Consider the following 20995-nt stretch of genomic DNA (forward strand, 5'->3'; position numbering starts at 1 on the left):
ACTATTTTGGGTATCAGAATTCAAAAGAGACTTATCACAGAAAACCAAGACTAGGAGAAAAGGTATGACAGGTAGAGGGATGGATATTAGGCAAGATTTTTAAAAATTAACTTTATTACCAAGGTAATGGCAGCATCATCTTCAGGACCAGCATATCTAAATAAGATGCGGTGCCTTTCCATATCAGCAAAATATTCCTTTGCTTCTTTAGCTGTACTGGTACCCAACCCTGCACAATTTAAAAAATAAAAGTGAAAATAAGGCAGACAGAGAAAGACAAACACTAGATGATCTCACTTATATGTAGAATCTAAAAGAAGTCGAACTCAGAAAGAGAGAACAGAATGGTGGTTGCCAGGGGCTATGGGGTGGGGGAAATGGGTCTGTCAAAAAGTACCAACTTTCAAGTTATAAGATGAGTAAGTTCTGGGGATCTAATGTACAGTGTGGTGCCTACAGTTAATAATACCATATTATATACTTGAAAATTGCTAAGAGAGTAGATCTTAAATGTTCTCTCTACAAAAAAAAAAAAAAGGTAATTATGTGAGGTGATGGATTTGTTAATTAACTTGATTGTGGTAATAATTTCACAATGTATATGTATATCAAATCATGTTGTACACCTTAAATACATAAAATTTTATGTCAATTATACCTGAATAAAGCTGAAAAAAAATTTTTTTAAGTGAATCACGAACATCAATGGCTGTTTAAAATCATTAGGTAAAAAGCTGATGCATCAAGCTGGCAACACTTGTACCAACTGATCAATTTTGACAAAGAAAAACCAGATATTACATGCCTCCTAACATAAGTACACAATGCCAACTATTAAATGTTTTTGCCATATAAATCTAATCCAAATCTGATCACGCCTCCAATTTAACTACCTATTAACAGAAAATAAGGGGCAGAGAAACATGCTACATATTTAATGAAACTACAGGTATAGTCAGCAAAATCCAGAATGTGGGAAATTATAAAGGACAAACAATCCAACTTTTTGAATAAAATCAAGGAAAAAATATGAAGAGAAACAATGTATTAAAATTTAAGAGACTTATCAACCAAATGCAATGTGTGGACCTCGTTTGGATCCTAACTGAAAAAGGAAAAAAAAAAAAAACCCACTATAATAATAAACAGTTTTAATACAATCAGGGGAATTATAACACTGACTAAATACTTAAGGTTATAAAGAAAGGTATTAGAACAGTATTATTGACATTTTTTAAAAATTATTTTAGCAATACATACTAACTTACTATAGAAGTAATATAATGTCTGGAAGTTATTTCAAACTAATGGGGTGGCAATGAGAATAGTTTAGATGAAACAAGATTGGCCATGAAATGGTGACTGTTTAAATACATGGGAAGCCCATTATACTACTCTACTTTTATAAAATTTTCCATAACAATTTTTTAAATATCAGCAATAGCTGTTTTTGAAGTCTAAAAGTGACAAACTTTCAAAATATTTTATAATACTCTCATAAAAATAAATTATTTCAGTAGTAACTTCACAAAATTTAAGTATTTTAAAATACAAACCTTTGTAGTATTTTATTTTCCAGGCCTTCTGGTTTTCTATATGTTTCTTCCACTCATCAAATTCAGGAATACTGTAGAAGGAAAGTTCCTGCTTATTTTTGCTAGCCTTAAGTTAATAAAAAAATAAATAAAAATTAGTTTTTCTGCTACTCTTTAAGACAAAAGTATAAAAATATATTAATGTAAATAGTACCTTTACAATAGGAGTAATGAACTCTTCAAGAAAACCATGCTTCAAAAGTGATGGCCAATTGTGATGGATGAAATTAATAAGCAGGCCTTTTATGTGAGAACCATCTTGATCCTAAATGTTAGTAAAGAGTGATATGATAATTTTATGAACTATAATGACTTATATAGCCAAATTTTAAAATGAATGAATGCAGCAAAGAGGCAAGATTCCATTCAAATTTTAGAACTGCATTTTACAAAAGAGTAGATAGTATTCTTTAGATGATCACAGTAAAGAACTTTTTCTTAAAATTCAAATAAAGAACGTAGCCAGTGATAGGCTGGAGCTTCCTGTCATTATATAAAATATACTATCATTATATCTGTTTTATGGTTTACCCAGATTTCACCAAGAGAATGATTTAAGGATAGAAATACATAAAACATGGTTATAATGCCACTTCACTGGGTAATTTTGAAGAAGAAATCCATGAAGTACAGGTATTCACAAGTCTTCCCTTAACATAAAAACTGCTAAATTTTTGCTTAAAACTATATACCAGCTTTTTCAGTTGAAGATTTTCTCTACAAATGCTTTTAGAGTATATAAGAGACAAGCAGTTGGATACATATGAAATTCTTCCTTTTCAATTTCCTAGTTCTTTCCTAATTACTGTTATTTTACTATTCAAGTCCTTCTAGTTTTTGTGCATCCCAAATTATGCCATCACATACAAATATTAACCATTATCCTATTGATTAATCTTTCTCACTTATAAATTTCATTATTTCCTTCCTACTTATAGGTAAGCTTCAACCCCATAATACTACTTTGTGCTTTCCTCTTCTTATATTTATTGCATTTAAAAACATTTTTTTTTTTTTTGTGAGGGAGACCAGCCCTGAGCTAATATCTGATGCTGATTCTCCTCTTTTTTGCTGAGGAAGATTGGCCCTTAGCTAACCTCTGTGGCCATCTTTCTCTACTTTATATGGGATGCCACCACAGCATGGCTTGACAAGCGGTGCATTGGTGCACACCCGGGATCTGAACCGGCGAACTCCCAGCCACCGAAGCAGAGCACATGCACTTAACTGCTTTGGGGCCAGCCCCAAAACATTTTTAAAATAACTAACCAAAAAGATGGTTACCCAATAAATTAGATCATGTAAAATGTGCTTCACACGAACAGTGCCATTAAACAATGTTTTTCCCCCTTGATGTACAATCATTTCACTTGTATTATCTTACAGGAAGTCTCATGAAACAAATATCAAAAGGATACTCTAAAAAAGATGAGTTTTAAATATGTGGCAACTTTTAAACCAACCTGATCAGTCATAATCATAATCTTTCCATAGCGTAAAGTTTTCAGGGATTCTGCATCATCATAACTTTTCTTGTATTGTAGACCAACTATTTTAATAATATTGTTTATTTCTGCATTTTCCATGATCTGTTCAAAAAGGAAAAAAATTTTAAGTATTTTAAAGTGTTGAAATATACAAAAAGTGAGTCAGAATTTACATTTAAAAATTCAACAATTTTAGCAAAGTATTAAAATGTCATCCATACGTGGGGGTATATATATATACAGATATATACCTGTTTATGAGAAGCTTCCCGTACATTAAGAATTTTTCCTCTGAGGGGAAAGACTCCATATCTGTCTCGCCCAATCACACCTAATCCAGACACAGCCAGCGATTTGGCAGAGTCTCCCTCCGTTAGTATCAGTGTGCACTCCAGGGAATGTTTGCCACCTGAGAGAAATTAAAAATGATATACACTCCAAATTCCTCAATTTTACCAATAAGAAAAATGAAGCCAGAAAAATTAATAATCATGATGATGATACTGAAAGACTGTAAGAGTCATCGTACATTATGCTCAGTACAGTTTAATTATTAAGTATATTTTATTGAATTCCTATCCCCTGAAAATTAATAATATGTGGTACATGTGGCAATTTTCATGAAATAAAATTATACTCTGAACATAAAATCCTATAGTCTAACTCTATGTGAAAAATGAAAATTTTCTATAACTGGATAAATAAAAACTTAAAATCTTAAAAAAAAAAATCCGAATCTTACCTGCATCATTAGCATCATCCAGTTTGGGAATACCTTTGATTTTACTGTACTTTACTGATGAACACTTCTTGTTCAACTGAGTCTGAGCCTTAAATTTCACCCAGTTCAGGATACTTTCTACAATGCCACAGTTAGAGGCCTAAAAATCAAAGAATAATAATACACAAACAAGCCACAAGTTCATACACTTAGCTAAAATTAATGTGATACTTGTAATCTGTGCAATTATAAGGCAAAACAATAACGGTGATGATAATAATAATATATGCTGGTAAATTTTACTCTAACTACAGTAAAACTAATTCAGGCAGCTATACACAATGATCTATTGTACTGAAATATAAACACATGAAAAAAGGGTGACTTTACCACATATGAAAAAATTTTACTATAATAAACTCCATGAGAAATATACATGGCTTTTGTTACAAGCTAATTCTGTTAAAATTAACTGAGTAAAAGATGATCCACCCATGAATTTACTAGCTGGGAAATTCTAGATACTGACATTTCTGATATCCCTTAATATAAAAATGTGAATCTGCAATTCACTATGACAAAAATATTTAACATGAAGGGAATAGTAGGATAAACTCAAGAACTTATGAATAGTCCTTATTCTTTAAAAAGTTTGGTAACGAGGATTTCAACATTATATTTTGTGTGTCACTCTGCAGTGAATCAATGTGTGACAAGAAGTTAACCCAAAAAGAAAAAAAAGTGAAGCTTCTCCAAGTTGGAGTTATTTTCATATTCCTGGGTAGTTTGATTTTAGGTGTATGAGATAGTTTTCTGGAATATCTGAGATATAAAAAGAGGTGAGACATAAAAAGAGGCATTACGTTTCCAAATATAAACTTAATCTGCCAAAAATGAAAAAGTATAAAATCTAAATCAAATCACTTCATAAAGAGAACAACTGTCATGAGAGCAGAAATTTAGGAAAGCATTAACATAGGGTCATTTGTATTCAGAATTCATTATGATCAGATCCAAAGTACTATTTCTAAGGCCTTAAGCTAGAACCTAAAAAACGATTTTTGTTTTTGTTTGTGAGAACCTACCTTTGAAATTCCAATACTGGAATTTGATAAATATGTTATCTTTATCACAATTACATGATACTCCTCCACCAAATTATAACCTTCCAAAGAGGAGAGGCTGTGATTTATTCATCTTTACATTCCCAGTGCAAACATATTGAAAGGCACTTTAATATGTTTACTTAATATATATTTACTGACAGTATTGCTGAACAAGGGAACTGAGGCAAATCTTGCTTATATACAACAGATTATGAGAAGTTACTAGCAGCCACAAGGCTCAGTTATAAATCTAAGATTTATTATTTATTGTACTCTCACCTTGTTTTAGAAAGGTTAAGGTGGCCTAAATAAATATGTGCAAAGTAATATAAAATTTTAAAATATGTAGAATACGGTAAATTTTATGTTATGCATATGTTATCACGATTTAAAAAAAACTACATAGAGGTAAAAATCAGTAGATGAGGTTGAAATGAGTAGAAAAGATGAAATCAGGAGTCCTATAAGGAGCTATATATTTGTTGGAGGGAAATCTGGTTTTATAACGCCCAATGCAAAACACAATTAGTTACATGATTCCCTACCTTAAATCTTGGCAAAATAATCAATTGTTTTATGAAACAACATTTACCCTTTTCAGAATTTTCAGATTTTCAGAATTAAGTGTATTACTTTGTAGCATAAGTATGCTTATACCCACAGTTAATATAAGAGAGAAAGTAATCACAAATACAATAAATCAAGAAAACTACTTAACTCAGTAAAAACACACTCAAAAATAATAAATTTTACTCACCGCTTTAAAAAATTTTTCTGACAGTTGGCATTTGGACCCAAAACTTTTGGGCTGCAGAGTCATGTTTTCCTTAGTCTGAGAATCAAAAGTTGGATTTTCAATAAGGCAGTTAATAAAAACCCATATATGGTTTTTTACCTGTTGAAAACATACCAAAAAAAAGGTCAACGTCAGAACCGATATTATTTAATAATTCAACAGAATATATAAAGCATCACTTACTTGAAAAGGTTTCACTGATACACCAGCTTTGTTCTTTTTCTTAACTACTTCAATCAGTTTACCGACAACTTGATCTACTACATAATCCACATGTCGTCCACCCTAAAGAGGAAAACAAAATAGAATCTGAAATCTTCTATAGTTAGGGTAGCAAAATACATACATCTTCTTTTTTTTCTAGAACGAGCATTTAATCTTCACAACAACTTTGTGAAATCAGTATTAACCCTATTTTCCAGAGGAGTAATATGAGTCTCAGATGACAGAGTTGGGATTTAAAAAATAAGGTCTTTTTGCCCATAGAGCCAATTAGCCAACTCCATATAACTCCACACAAAGTAAAAACAATCAAATAAAAAAAAAGACAGGGAAGTGAAAATGAATACTGGTATGGTGGTGGTAATAACACAAGATTTAAACTTAGGGACTGTGGCAGCCATTGCCAGTTGTCCATCCAATATCCATTCTCCCCTTTTACTTTATTGATAAACCCAAAATTTGTTTATTTTTAACTGGCAACATGTCCAATTAAAAAGATTCACTAATTTAGACTCCCTTGCAGCCAGAGGTAGCCACTTGAGCCAGTTCTAGCCACAGATGTTAGCAGACGTCCGCTACGTGGGGCCTCCAGGAAAGCTATCGTATTCCTGATAAAAAAGGAGAGATTTAGCTGGCATATGCATTTGCCCAACCCCATTCTCTCTTCCTAGAACTTGGAAATCAGGCATAGAGGTACAACAGGCATCTTAAAGGCATGCGAATGAAAGCCACATGCTAGGGGTGTCAGAAAAGAAAGACAAAAAGAGCACAGGTCCCTGATGACATTGTGGAGTCACAGTACCAGACTAAGACTTCCAACCCCCTAGTCCCCAGTTATTAGAGGAAAAATAAAACCTGTACATGTTTACACCACTACATATTAGGTTTCTGTTACATAAAACAAAATGCAATCATAACTGATGTAGGATTTCTGTTGACTAGAGAAAGTGATGTTAGGTTATAAAAAACATTGAACATTAAAAAAATAAATTAAAACTTGAACAAGAGTGACAGAGTGACAAATCACTGCTTTAGATTATTCTAGGATACATGCTTATATTGCCTAATACTTGATTATGGTCAATGGACAAATGCCTTTAGATAAGAAGAATTTCATTTGATTTTGAAATCCAAAAGCCTATAAAAGAGGGTTCAAACTCCTTAAAATGACAAATACGTTCCACAATCTGACCCCCAAACAGACTCAACTCCTATGATTCTTTATTTTACGCTTTAAACTCAGAACACAGAATAAGGAATTTGTTATCATTCAAAATTTCATAAAATATAAATGTATTCAACTTTAAACACTAATCATTATAAACTTATTTCTCAATGGATTTTTCAAATAATTTGTAAGACAGCCATTTCATAGAAAATAAGCTTTCATTTGCATGAGTCAATTTTGATTTGACAAAAGCAAGATCTGGGTTTTTTTGTTGTTGTTGTTTATTTTGTTGCTTTTAATGAAGCATTGTTCTACCACTGACTTGGAAACAAAGAATTAGCATAATTACCTTTGTTGTTGCAATACTATTTACAAAGCTGATTTGCTGGAATCCTTTTTCACTCAATGTGAGACAAACATCCCATCTTTCATTTGCAAGTTCATGAATAACTTTCAAGGCCACTCCAGTTTCATCCAATTTGTCTTTCACGTAAAGATCTACATAACTGCGAAATCCATTAACCTATTAATTTGAGAAACAAAAACAATAAATAATTAACCTTATATTGGCAGCTCAACTAGGTGAATGCCATCAAGTACTTTCATATGTTCATTTCCCCCCATTCACAATAGCTCTTACTCTGCAGATGTAAATCTTCATGACTTCCCCTATTCTACTCCCTGATCCTTGCTCTTTAAAAAGGAATTCATTTCCATATGTACTTGATAAAGAGAGGTTATGAAAGGACAGCTGGACAGGTAAATTATTATAAAATCTTTCAAAAGTTTAAGTTTTTAAAATGACAAAGTAGACTTCCAGTTTGAGTTCAGACATGTAGAAGGATGAAAAAAACAAAAACAAAAACAGAAGGGCTTCTGCCCTTACAAGAACACAGCTGTGCAAACACCAAACAGATTTTTCATGAACCCTCAAAAAATTGAGATCACGGAAGCTGGCCATCCTGAGTCTGAAGAGAGAAGCTGGCCATCCTGAATCTGAAGAGAGACAGGTGTCTTTAGGAAGACACAGAACCTATGCATTTTGCTTAACTAGGGCAGAAGCTACCTAGTGTCATATAAGCCAGTAGGAACATTAAGCCAGAAATGTTGACAAATTGCTATTGGACAAGTGTGGACTAGTATAAGTGTGTGAAGCACCGGCTGTAGTCATCAAGGGTTCCTGTTCTTTTGCAGGCTTTTCCTCCAAGAACCCCAGCAGGTCCTCACAGGGAAGATCCGAGAGAATTTAGAAAAAGTGCTCCCCATGGTGCTGGCTGGAGGAGGATAACAGCAGCCACTGGGAATTCCACCCAAACCCATCTCTCTTACCACAAAAAAAGCTTAATTTGCAGGGAGATGGATACTGCTGGAGAGCACTGGTTAAATTTCACTGTAGCTGGAATAAAGTAGTTCTGCCCAGCCCCACCCCATCCCCACCCCACCCCATCCCCATCTCATTTTTAAGTTAAAAAGAAAAAAAAAAAAAAAAGGCTTATTCTGCAGGACAGGGAGCCTAAAAGATACCAAATAAGAACTCTGATGGATACCTGCTGCAGCTAGGGGAAGAGAATAGAGGGCAGAGGAAAAATCTCTACCTCTAGAGGAGGGGTAGAAACACTTGTGAAGACCAAACTCCTGAGACACAAGGCCCACTGTGCACTCAAAAGTCTGAGACCTAATCAGACATGAGAGTCTCTCACAACCTACCACTGTGCTAACAGGCCTCCAGTAATAACAGTGGGTATCAGCTGGAAGAGTTACAAGAGACAGACCCTCCTTGAGGGGCAGCTCAAAGGGAAGGCCCAAAGCAAAGAGGAAAGAAAAAACAAGGAAGAATTTGAAGTCTCTGGTGCCCATAGCAACAACAAACCCCAACACTAGCAAACTATTGCAACAATAAACTGCAAACACAGCCCATCTCCTGTAGAGATTAACATAAATCCTCATACTAAAGATACTCCATATCTACTACCCTATACAAAATAGCTTATTTTCAGCAAAACTTACCAGGCATGACAAAAGGCAAGAAAAAACACTGTCTGAAAAGACAAAGCAATCATCAGAACCAGACTCAGACATGTCACAGATGTTTTAATTAGCAGATAGGGCATTTAAAATAACTATGATTTATATTTTAAAGGCTCTAATGGAAAAGGTAAACAACATGTAACTTTAGCATAGAATGGAAGCTATAAAAACGAATCAAAGGGAAATACTAGAAGTCAAAAACAGTAGAGGATATGAAGAATGCCTTCAGCAGGCTCATCAGTAGACTTGACACAGTAGAGGAAAAGATCAGTGAACTTGAAAATAGGGCAACAGAAATTAAACAAAGTGAAACACAAAGAGAAAACAGAGTGAATAAAGCAAAGCAAAACATCCAAGATCTTGGGACAATACCAAACCGTATAACATATGCATACTTAGAATATGAGAAGGAAAAAAAAGAGCAGTGCAGAGGAAATATTTGAAGAAATAATGGTCAAAAATTTTCCAAAATTTGTGACAGACACCAAACAACAGATCCAAGAAGCTCAGAAAACACCAAACAGAATAAATGTAAAAAAAAAAAAAAAACCCACCAAAAAAAACAAAGCACAAAACCACATACACACCTAAGCATATAGCATATTCAAAAAACAAAAGACAAAGAGAAAATCTTCAAGGCAGCCAGAGGAAAAAGAAACACCTTACCAGCAGAAAAGGGGGATATGAACTACAGCAGACGTCTCATCAGAAACCACGCAACCAAGAAAACAATGGAGTGACATCTTTAAAGTATTGAAAAAAAAGAAACTGCTAACCCATAATTCTATATCCAGTGAAATTCTATATCCTTTGAAAGTGAAGGAAAATAAAGATTCTCTCAGACAAACATAAACTGAGGGAATTTATTGCCAGCAGGCCTACCCTACAAGAAATGTTAAAGGAAGATCTCCAGGCAGAAGGAATATGATTAAGATCAGAAACTTAGACCTACACCAAGAAATTAAGAGCACTGGAAATGGAACAAATGAAGGTAAAAATATAATGCTTCACTGTATTTTTGATTGCTCTAAAAGATAACTGACTGCTTAAAGCATTAATAACAATGTCACCAATTGTGGAAAAATTTTTGCCATCATCTTTTCCAATATGTCTTCTGCCTCATTCTCTTTCTTCTTCTTCTGGTGTTTATAGCATATGTAAAAGTGAAATGTATGATGACAATGACACAAGGGATAGCAGGGAGAACCTGGGGATATACTGTTATAAAGTCCTTTCACTACACATGAAGCGATAAATTATTTGAGGGTAGACTCAAACCATTTACAAGTATATATTTTGAACCCTAGGGCAAGCACTAAAAAACGTTTTAAAAAGAGGTATAATAAGTAAACAAAGGAGATAAAACGGAATCATAAAAAATTGCTTAATTAAAACCAGAAAAGGAAGAATAAGAGAAAATAAGAAACAAAGAACAAATACAATGAAAAGAAAATAGCTAGCAAGGTGGTAAATTTTAATCCAAATATATCAATAATCACTGTAAATGTGAATCATCTAAACACAACAGTTAAAAGAAAGAGATTATCAGATTAGATTTAAAAAGCAAGATCTAACTATAAGCTGTCTACAAAACAACAAACATTAACTATTTTAGAAGACACTTACAGGCAACTTCTTTCCATTAAACATGACCTTCACCCCTTTGCATGAACCAGCCAAATCATAAGCTCTTCTGGTCATAAGGGCCACAATATCCTTATCAAGTTTTTCCATTTTAAATTTGGACAGATCTGGTTGGAATGTTATGCATGTGTAATCTTCACCATCAAAATGTTTAATTTTGGCTTCAGAAGTCTTCATCATATTATTCATCCATGTCTTTAAAAGAAAAAATATTCAAATGTACAACTGAAATTTAACAATGTTATAAACTATTATGACCTCAATAAAATAATAAAAAAAGAAAAAATATTCAAATATTTCTATAATGCTTCTGTATTTCATAACACATAAAGACTCAGCTCATGAAATACATTCATTTACCACAACTATATCCATTTTCCAGCTTCACAACAAATCAAACAAATCCTTGAAACTGATACTATTAGAGATGAAAAAATTTGAAATATTACTATTATAACAACCTCACGCTGAAATAAGCAAAGTAAACTGCACAACTTTATACACTGTTAGTAAAATGTTTTTCAAATTCTTCAACATGATCATACAGAATTTTACAAAAATAAATAGGTATGATGCTTTTCCTGACAAAATTATTTTGAAATTATGTAAAATTTCAAACTATTTTCAAAGACCTACAGAGTAAAAGAAGATAACATTTTGAACTATGAATTTGATGAATCAATGAAGAATTTTTCAAACATGTTAAGTGGATGCATTTCAATTAGCCTATGAGGTTCAGGTCATTTTCACTAATGCTTAACTAGGTTAAAGGACAGGTCTGTTAAATAAAGCATTTTGTTTTAAAGGAATGGGAGAAAGACAGGCTTATATAAAATCTCCCATGCATTCTGAAGTCTTTTTACTCTGATGACTTGCTTAATGCTTTAAAAAAAAGTTATATATGTATCATTGCAATTTACCTAAGGTTCTATTATCTTGGCAAAGCAACAACACATGATTATTAAAAAAAAAAAAAAAGAATTAGACACATTTCTATCATACCTGCTTAAAACTATGTTTGTATTCTTTGCAAGCAGTCTCCACTGTAAACTTTGTACTGAAAATATTACAAAGTTTTGCACCATAACCATTACGACCACCTGTAAGAACAATTAAATGTGAAAGGTTTAATGAAAATGATTTTAAAGGAACTTTGTTAACTTACCTACCATAGGGCAGAGTTGTTGCAAAACAGTTCTACTTATTACATTATCTTAACAATCACTGATTGAAAATTTTAGAGTATAGATTTTTTTATTTAAAGAAAAATACAATTAAGATTTAGCACATACAGTAATATAATTAAAAAACACATTTTATAGATTCATTATCTTCATCACAATTTCAAAAAAGTTAAGCTTGGTATCTCCTATAATCCAGTAAGTTCATGTGAGTATGAAATGTGAGCTTTCTATCAAAGGCACTTCTCTATTACAAAATTTTAATCCTAGAGCCTTGGTTTTGGGAAAAAAACAACAAAACAAAAAAAAACTATCAACCTACTTGGGCAATGTAAATAAGGAGGAAAACATCTGGGTTTGGTCAAAGTACTTTCAACTATATTTACAGAGTCTAGATTTTCAAACTTGACTCTCTTAAAGAAAACAGTTTAAAAGTAATTTAATTGATACCAAAAGACACGGTGCTTATGTAATAATAAATTCACATATATAGGAATCATACATCTTACTGTCATCAGTACTCTAATTCAAAACTCAAACTGTCAACCAGCTTAGAGTTCCAAGAGTTCTAGCATAAGCAGATGTACTATCACAGTTAAGCTTTAAAATGTCTCTGTCAACTCTCATACACTGCTGGTGGGAGTGCAAACTGGTGCAGCCACTATGGAAAACAGTATGCAGATTCCTCAAAAAATCAAGGATAGAACTACCATATGATCCAGCTATTCCACTGCTAGGTATTTATCCAAAGAACTTGAAAACACCAATGCATAAAGATACATGCACCCCTGTGTTCACTGCAGCGTTATTCACAATAGCCAAGACTTGGAAGCAACCTAAGTGCCCATCAAGGGACGAATGGATAAAGAAGATGTGGTATATATACACAATGAAATACTACTCAGCCACAAGAAATGATGAAATCCAGCCATTTGTGACAACACGGATGGACATTGAGGGTATTATGCAAAGTGAAATAAGTCAGAGGGAGAAGGTCAAATACCGTATGATTTGCTTCATTAAGTAGTAGATAATAACAACAATAAACAAACACATAGAAACAGAGATTGGATTGGTGGTTACCAGAAGGGAAGGGGGGAGGGAGGAGGGCGAAAGGGATAACTCGGCACATGTGTGTGGTGATGGGTTGTAATTAGTATTCGGGTGGTGAACATGATGTAAGCTACGCAGAAATAGAAGTATAATGATGTACACCTGAAATTTATACAATGTTATAAACCAATGTTACTGCAATAAACAAAAAATTAAAATAAATAAATAAATAAAATGTCTCAGACGATAATCAAGACAACACTTATACACAGTAGTTTTTTATAGATATTAATTCTGACAAGTATTTTCTCACAACAAAACTACTTTTTTCTGTAATATTTTATATAGGAATAGTAAAAGACTATGTTAGGAGAGCAATATTTTTCAATAAAAATTCTAATCAGCCATTTAGACTTTACCTGTTACTTTTTTCTCATCATCATCATAGTTACTGGATGTTAAAAGCTGTCCAAAAATTAACGCAGGAACATAAACTTTCTCTACTTTGTGTTCTACTACTGGAATACCTTTCCCATTATTCCAAATGCTTATAATGTTAGATTCACTGTAAATAAACAAGCAGAGTTTAGAGCTGAAAACAGTGTAAAGATACATTAATTAATTTCCATAAAAATTAAAGTAATCCAGAATAAACCTGAGTGATTATAAGCAAAACGCCAGCCATTACCAACTGGAAGACACTCACTCATGTTTCATGAAAATACTTGCTGAGGACAGACTTTTCTATCCCCGAATCATAACTCAAATTAGGATTACTAAGATCTGCAAGTAATACTGCAAAATTTCTCAGGAAAAGAAACTCTTCTCAACCTCTCAGAAAACAGTAAAAACGGTGAAGCTTTTACAAGAAGTCAGCTATAGATTCCATTTTCTTTTCACCTACATTAGCCATGATCGTCCCTCTACCAGTATACCACCTGTGAACTACAAGCTCCACAGAGGCAACAGCCATTGCCATTCTCATTTCCTACCTAACTGCTGCAGCAGTACAGACAAAAAAAGAACGAACAGCCTTAAATGTGATGTTCCTAAATGTCAGAAGGTTGTTAGTATTGTGGCAGTCATTGTCATAAAACTAATTTTAATGGCTTTTGAATATGTGGATATTACCTATTCTAGGGCACTTAGGCTTTTCTATCATAAAACCATCCATTTTAGCCCTGAATGTTATGGAGTGGAGGCTCCTATAGCTAACAGCAACTTGACACAGGCAGCAGTCCTGATGGAAAATTTTGCCTGCCCTATTGTTTTGAGTAATATATACTATGATGCCTTTACCCATTGAAGAGCCAATTTGCAAAGAAACACAGCTTAATAACACTGAGAATTGGCTTAAAAAGCTACCATTTGCCAATCTGATTCACAATTATTCTTAGACACACTGTTTCATTCACACATACATACCTTAAGCTCTCAAGAGTTATTAGAAGTAGTTATTACAACTTGAAAAATTATTACAAAAGCCAAAATGAAAATCAAAGATCCAGGGGGAAATTAATTAATTAAATCAAAAAAGTAAAAAAAAAGACAAACTAAAAAATAACTTTTAACACATCATCTTCTTTCCCCAAATCAGCAACCAACTTTTCTTTCCCTCACTCTCCAACACAGGTTCAATTCTCTGAATCTCTTAGGCTCAAATTTTGATACCGTTTTTTATTCGTCTCTATTGATCATTCTCTAGAGTCATTAGTCATCAAGACTTGTTAGTTTGTCCTATTAGATTCATTTCATATCAGTATCAGTCCTTTCTTCATTCCAAATGCCAGTATATGAGCCTAGATAGACTAATACCACTTTAAACATTGATTACTGCAACAGTATCCTTGCTAGCCACTCCCCTTAAATATATTCTGCATAACTATGATGGACTTACTACAGCTTTCATAACACTATTTTTTGCTCCAGAACACAGCAGTAGTTCCACATTTTCTATAAAATCAAGCTTATATTCCTCTACTACATGTTCAAGGCCCATTACCCACATCCCTACTTATAGTCAAATTTAATTGCCACTATTCTGCAACATGCATCTTATTTTTCCTTCAGGTCAGTTTTATTACTTGTCAATGTTCATTCCCAATTCTTCCATTTCTTTGTTTATTGGTCTTTCCCTTGCCTATAATGTCTTTTTCCTCTCTTTGTCCGGCCAAATTTTACCCTAACTTCGAGCATCAGTTTGACTTCACTTCTCCATTAAGCCTTTTACCCAGCCTATAGCAATGTTTTCCAACCCTCCTTCTATTGAGACTAGCCAAAAATCTAAATTATTTACTGGGGACCTCAGGAGACAATTAGCTTATCTCACTTGTGTGTAAACACTCTACAGAATACACAGCTGAATATTTAAGTATGTAACAGTCTCAAATTGCCTATTGTACTTTCACTTGTGTGTCCTATCTTCAGAGGTAAAAACAGTGAACCTTAGAAACAAGGGCCACTACTTTTTTAGACTTCCAAATAATTCCTAGCTTGGGCTTAAAACCTATAATTTATGAAGTACATATTTTCTAAAGAAACTTCATGGAGCTTAAAACTAATAGATTAAGAATTCTGAAGGAAATAAAGAAAGGCAATGAATGGAAAATTATAGATCTTAAACATCTCAGAATGACATAAAAGTCAATATACTCATGGGAAAACCTTTAAAAATGTTTTCATTCTATTTAGCATATACGGTACTATAATTAAGGTAGGCATTTTATAAATTCATTATCTTCATCACAGTTTCAAAAAAAAATAAGACTTGATATCTCCTACATTCAATAAGCCTATATGAGTATGAAATTTGAACTTTCTATCAAAGTCACTTTCCTATTACAAAATTTAAATCTTATATCACTTCCCAGATCTGGTCTTTATTTCTGTAATCTCGAAACAATGATTCAGAATCCTATAACTATTCTTTGCTCCATCAATAATCTTCACAGAAATATTAGGAAAAAGAATACTGTGTTTGAATAAGCTACAAATAAAGTTTCAAAATAATTAAAGCTAAAAAGAAACCTGGAAAATAATCTAAATATCCAATATTAATCAACTGGAAAGAGATTAAATAAATTATGATATACGGACATAATAAAATACCTAGGAATAGTTAAAAAGAATTAAGTAGATCTATCTAAGTTAATAAGACAGGCTGTCCACAATATGTCAAATAAAAATAGAAAGATATAAAATAGTATATATATTATAATCCCACTTTTTTTCAGGGGAAGATTCGCCCTAAGCTAATACCTATTGACAATCTTCCTCCTTTTTTCTTCCTTTTTTCCACCCCCAAAGCCCCAGTACATAGGTGTGTATAGTTGTAAGTTCTTTTGGTTCTTCTGTGTGAGCCACCGCCACAGCATAGCTACTGACAGACAAGCGGTGTGGTTCCGCGCCCAGGAACCAAACCCAGGCCACCGAAGTGGAGCGCACTGAACTGCTAGGCCATCAGGGCTAGCTCTATAATCCCACTTTTTAAAAAATAGAAATGTACATGTATATATATTTCAGTATGAGTGTGTATTATTTTTTGAAAGCTACAGTTTTAAGAGTTTCAACCCTAAATCAGCAAGAATACTTAAGCTAGAAGAATAGTTAGAACCCTGGTTAATACACTTGCCATGTTTGTTTTTAATCAGATAGATGCCAGCAAATAAGTTGTTTCAATGCTAACCATAATGTTATATCATTTAATGGGTTTTAAGCTCCCCTGTAAGAAGTTGCTTCAAATTCTCTAATTTTCTAAAAAGCTGTCCAAATTCTGCATGGCAACCCTTGCTAATCTATTCCTATGCCTTTTAAAGATTTTATTTATTTATTTTTTCCCCCCAAAGCCCCAGTAGATAGTTGTATGTCATAGCTGCACATCCTTCTAGCTGCTGTATGTGGGACGCGGCATCCGCATGGCCGGAGAAACGGCACGTCGGTGCACGCCCGGGATCCGGGCCCGGGCCGCCAGCAGCGGAGCGCGAGCACTTAACCGCTAACCCACGGGGCCGGCCCTCCTATGCCTTTTACAACCACGGCTGTTTACTTAAATTTTATCCCCACATCACAGAGTACTGTCGAAAAAGAAAGACTAAGAGCTAAGCTGTGCTGTTCATCCTCTAGTTAACCCATTAACTATCAAAACTTAACCTTGCCTTTACACGAAGAGTTCAAGTACACACATACACAAAGAAAAAGAAAAATCTGTTATACACAAAAATGTTAAAAAGAATGAAACTCGAAGGATATCAAAAATGGACAGTAGAGAAAACTGGGTCAATGGAATAAACAGCATAACAGCACTTTTTCCCACTTGAATTCTGCTTTTAAAATGACTTCTTAAATTAGAAATCTAACTTACACAAAAATTACATCTCAAATAAAATTCATTTAAAAAAATAACATTAATTTTGTAACGTATGAAGTAAAGAAAAAATAAGGAATGACTTTACGGGAGGAAATTCACAAAAGACAAAATGTTAGGGTTAAAATTCAGAAATAAAATACAAATAAATAATAAAATATAAGGATCAGCAACATCTCCCAAAATGCTTGTCTATTGCCAATTTTAAATATATATATTATATATACTTTAATTAAAAGCAAGAGAAAGATTCAATCATCTCTCATCAATGATTTGTGAACAAAAAAAAAAGTAAAATAGGAAAACAGAGGTGAAAAATATATTACCCTTTCCGCCTTGAAGTAACTGACTATGAATTTTTGTTTTATATTGAAATAAAAGAACTTTCTAGCAGGAGTAGTTAAAATAACGTAGAGATACATAAGAAAAAAGAAACTGATATGATTGTCACTAACAACCAAATAAATTTAGTTGTAATTCTATGTCATTCTTATGCCCATACAAAAATGTTTGTTGATTGAAAAGAGAGTTAAAGAGCAATAAAGGCACCAGTTACATAGAATTACTCTTTGTCCAGAATCTGTAATAAACTTAAAGGTAAAGAACATCACCAAGAGCCATTATTCGATCTACAGCATTGTTTTATAGCACTCCTTAATCACTTTGTTATGACAGGATTCTGTGTAAGCTGTTTTTTAAGTCCATGTTGTCAGATTAATGTGACCAAATCAATTAGGATAAAAGAATCAAACAATTATAACCACGTTCATCAAAAATGTATTTAAGGAAAGCCCCTTCTTCCTTAATTTTCAATCAGAATCTTTCAATTCTGAATTTTAAAAAAGCTTAGAGATATCAAACATTCAACATTTGGGCCAGCGCCTGTGGCTAGGGGTTAAGTTCAGCGCATTCCACTTCAGTGGCCCGGATTCCGTTCCCGGGCATGGACCTACACCACTCGTCCATCAGTGGCCATGCTGTGGCAGCAGCTCACATACAAAAAGAGGAAGATTGGCAACAGATGTTGGCTCAGGGAGAATCTTCCTCAGCAAAAAATATTCAACATCTACTACTCCTTACTAACTCTCCTAAAACATAGTAAATGATATTGTTTTAACTGACAATTTCCTAAATATGGAAGAAAAGGAATCTTGACAGCTAAAATTTCATTAAAACTATCTTAAACTTCTATATAAGCTATAACTTATAAGTGTCCTGTGCACCTTACCATATACGTTCTCAAGTATGTATTTATTACAGAAAGGATCCAAATGAAAAATAAATAAATAAGAAAAGAAAGAAAAAGAAAAATCAAGAACTTCAACAGCATAGTTATGTGGTAATGTTTTCATATAAGATACAGTTAACTTCATGGTGCAACCAAATATAAATTATATTTTTATTATATCATTAATCTCAACCATGCCATTTGAAAGCAGATTATTGACAGTATGGCTATAACTGAACTTTTAAATTTTCATGTTAAAGAAAAATCTTAAAATCATGCTAAATTACTAATTAGATTACAAAGGATAAATGTTTCACAAAAGACATGCTGGTGAAAACAGGATAAACGTAACAACTATATTTCTACCTTAAAACTGTATTTTCACTCCCCTTCAGTCCTCCAAAAAAATCACTGTAGTGAGATCTCATTAACTGAACACCTGGTATATATTCTATAATACCAGCAATTCCTAATTTACAAGTGATGTTATAAATAATGGAAAAGCCAAATGCTGACCATGAAAAGTAAATTTAACCCATAATGTAACTGGAATAGCACTATCAATAGCCCCTTTGAGTCCCAAAGCAAAGGTAAAAAAAGAAAAGATCGAGTGATTACTCAAGCAGCTGAAACAGCATCCAGAGCATCAAAGGAAGGGAAAAATGGTCTCCAAGGGCTCCCATAAGGAAGTATTTTGGGGAAAAAGATTATGAATGACAGAGGAAACTAGAAGAGTACAGTATTCTGGCTAAAAGAAGCAAAAATAACAAGGTCTCAAGCAACAGGGAAACTAAGGAGTACTAACTGTATATATTATTCATTTGAGGAATATTCATAAGTTGGGAACTATCTTAATAAAACTTAGAATAAAAAATTAAACTTGAAATATACTTACGGATCAATAGAAACTTTAATACAGGTCATGTTCTTATCCCTCTGTTTATTATCAGCTGCATTAACTACAAAATTAATTTCAATGAGTAATAAAATATATAAAGTTATAACAATAAACAAATACATGGACACAACTGCATGTGCAACACTACTTAATATAAACATTTACATACGACAATAGTTAATGAAAATAATTACTGCTAACTTCTAATACAGAACCTTATTTTCCAAATAATATTCTTAAATTTTATATCACACCAAATTACTTTTATGTCTTCTACCACAAAACAAGAGCGGGGGATGATTCTGTGATATATAAAAACAAATAAATAAAGACAAACATCTGTAATTTACAACCCCCTAATCCAGGTCTAAAAGTAAAAAATTTGGTTTAATTATATTTTGGTAACAATAATTTCTCTTGATCTCCTTCATAAACTAGTGATTTTATAGACAGATTGAGTTGCAACCAGTTATTTTTTAATTAGAAAGGCAAAGTCTTTAGAATCCTTAGAAATCAAAATTCTAAATCCTATGCACTATAAGTGATAATAATATATTTGCATACATTAATCACTACTTCACTAAAATTTGAACACAAGCTAGCTGTCAAACTGAACTTCAACCATAGAAGGACTATGTTCCTGATAAACACTGTGTAACCTAAAAGTAAAACCGGGTGGATAACTGGGAGGCAAGAGTGAAAGTAACCAGTTTTACTCTCCTATCATTTTCCCAAAGACCAACCAGAAGAAGCTCAGAGAGACCCACACAACCCTACTGTCTAGGAAACCTTAAGTGGCACTGATGACGTGGCAGAGCACAGAGTTTATAGAAAGTCCTTGGCTTAAAAACATTTCCAAAGTGTAAGCATTCCCTAGGAGTCAATTAGGGATCCACACTTCACTGTGATTTAATTAATCGTGTGATTTGGAAAGGACAGAGATCATTTAAAACAATGGTTGTTAAACTTGACTGCCCAATAGAAATACCTGGTTTGTTGGTGAAAACAACGATTTTACATGTCTCACCTCAAACTCCATAAATCTGCAAGGATCAGACCCTGTAATCTCTATTTTTAACATGCCCTCTCCCCCAGGTGACTAGGATGCTAGCAACCTCAGATGACAGCACATACAGGACTACAGACCAGCTTTGGGATTACTGATCAAATACAACCCATTCATTTTACAGACGAACAAACTGAAATACAAAAATAGGATATGCAGATATGAAAATATTACAGCAAGTGATATATAAATTTTCTGAAGAACATTTATATTTAGTATAAAAGCCAGAGATATGCCTTTAAAATTTATACTGTAAGTCTGGCTTTACATATATAAGGACATTATAATGACATCAATAGAAACAGATGCATTAAATCTTAAGCAAGTACTCACCCAAAATTTCATCAAAGATCTTGTATAAACCTGGCACAAAGGTAACCTCTCTGCAATTCATTCCTACATCTTCATCATACACCCACATTAGCTGCATTGAGACAAA

The 20995-nt window shown here is 33.2% G+C and overlaps 1 protein-coding gene across 2 annotated transcripts in view; it reads right to left on the reverse strand.

The window, feature by feature from the left end:
* Positions 1 to 20995, reverse strand: part of TOP2B (DNA topoisomerase II beta) — a 62968-nt gene that overhangs the window by 27241 nt on the left and 14732 nt on the right. For both annotated transcript variants that reach the window (XM_058553903.1, XM_058553900.1), the window contains exons 3-16: positions 20890 to 20980; positions 19488 to 19551; positions 13421 to 13566; positions 11770 to 11867; positions 10750 to 10962; positions 7445 to 7618; positions 5889 to 5990; positions 5667 to 5804; positions 3825 to 3963; positions 3334 to 3491; positions 3059 to 3184; positions 1750 to 1860; positions 1557 to 1662; positions 120 to 229 (exon numbers count right to left, since the gene is read on the reverse strand). In XM_058553903.1, coding sequence (XP_058409886.1) covers positions 120 to 229; positions 1557 to 1662; positions 1750 to 1860; positions 3059 to 3184; positions 3334 to 3491; positions 3825 to 3963; positions 5667 to 5804; positions 5889 to 5990; positions 7445 to 7618; positions 10750 to 10962; positions 11770 to 11867; positions 13421 to 13566; positions 19488 to 19551; positions 20890 to 20980 — 1776 coding nt within the window. The remainder of the gene's footprint in view (positions 1 to 119; positions 230 to 1556; positions 1663 to 1749; positions 1861 to 3058; positions 3185 to 3333; positions 3492 to 3824; positions 3964 to 5666; positions 5805 to 5888; positions 5991 to 7444; positions 7619 to 10749; positions 10963 to 11769; positions 11868 to 13420; positions 13567 to 19487; positions 19552 to 20889; positions 20981 to 20995) is intronic.

Source organism: Diceros bicornis, chromosome 2, assembly GCF_020826845.1.
Source record: "Diceros bicornis minor isolate mBicDic1 chromosome 2, mDicBic1.mat.cur, whole genome shotgun sequence".
NCBI lineage: Eukaryota > Metazoa > Chordata > Mammalia > Perissodactyla > Rhinocerotidae > Diceros > Diceros bicornis.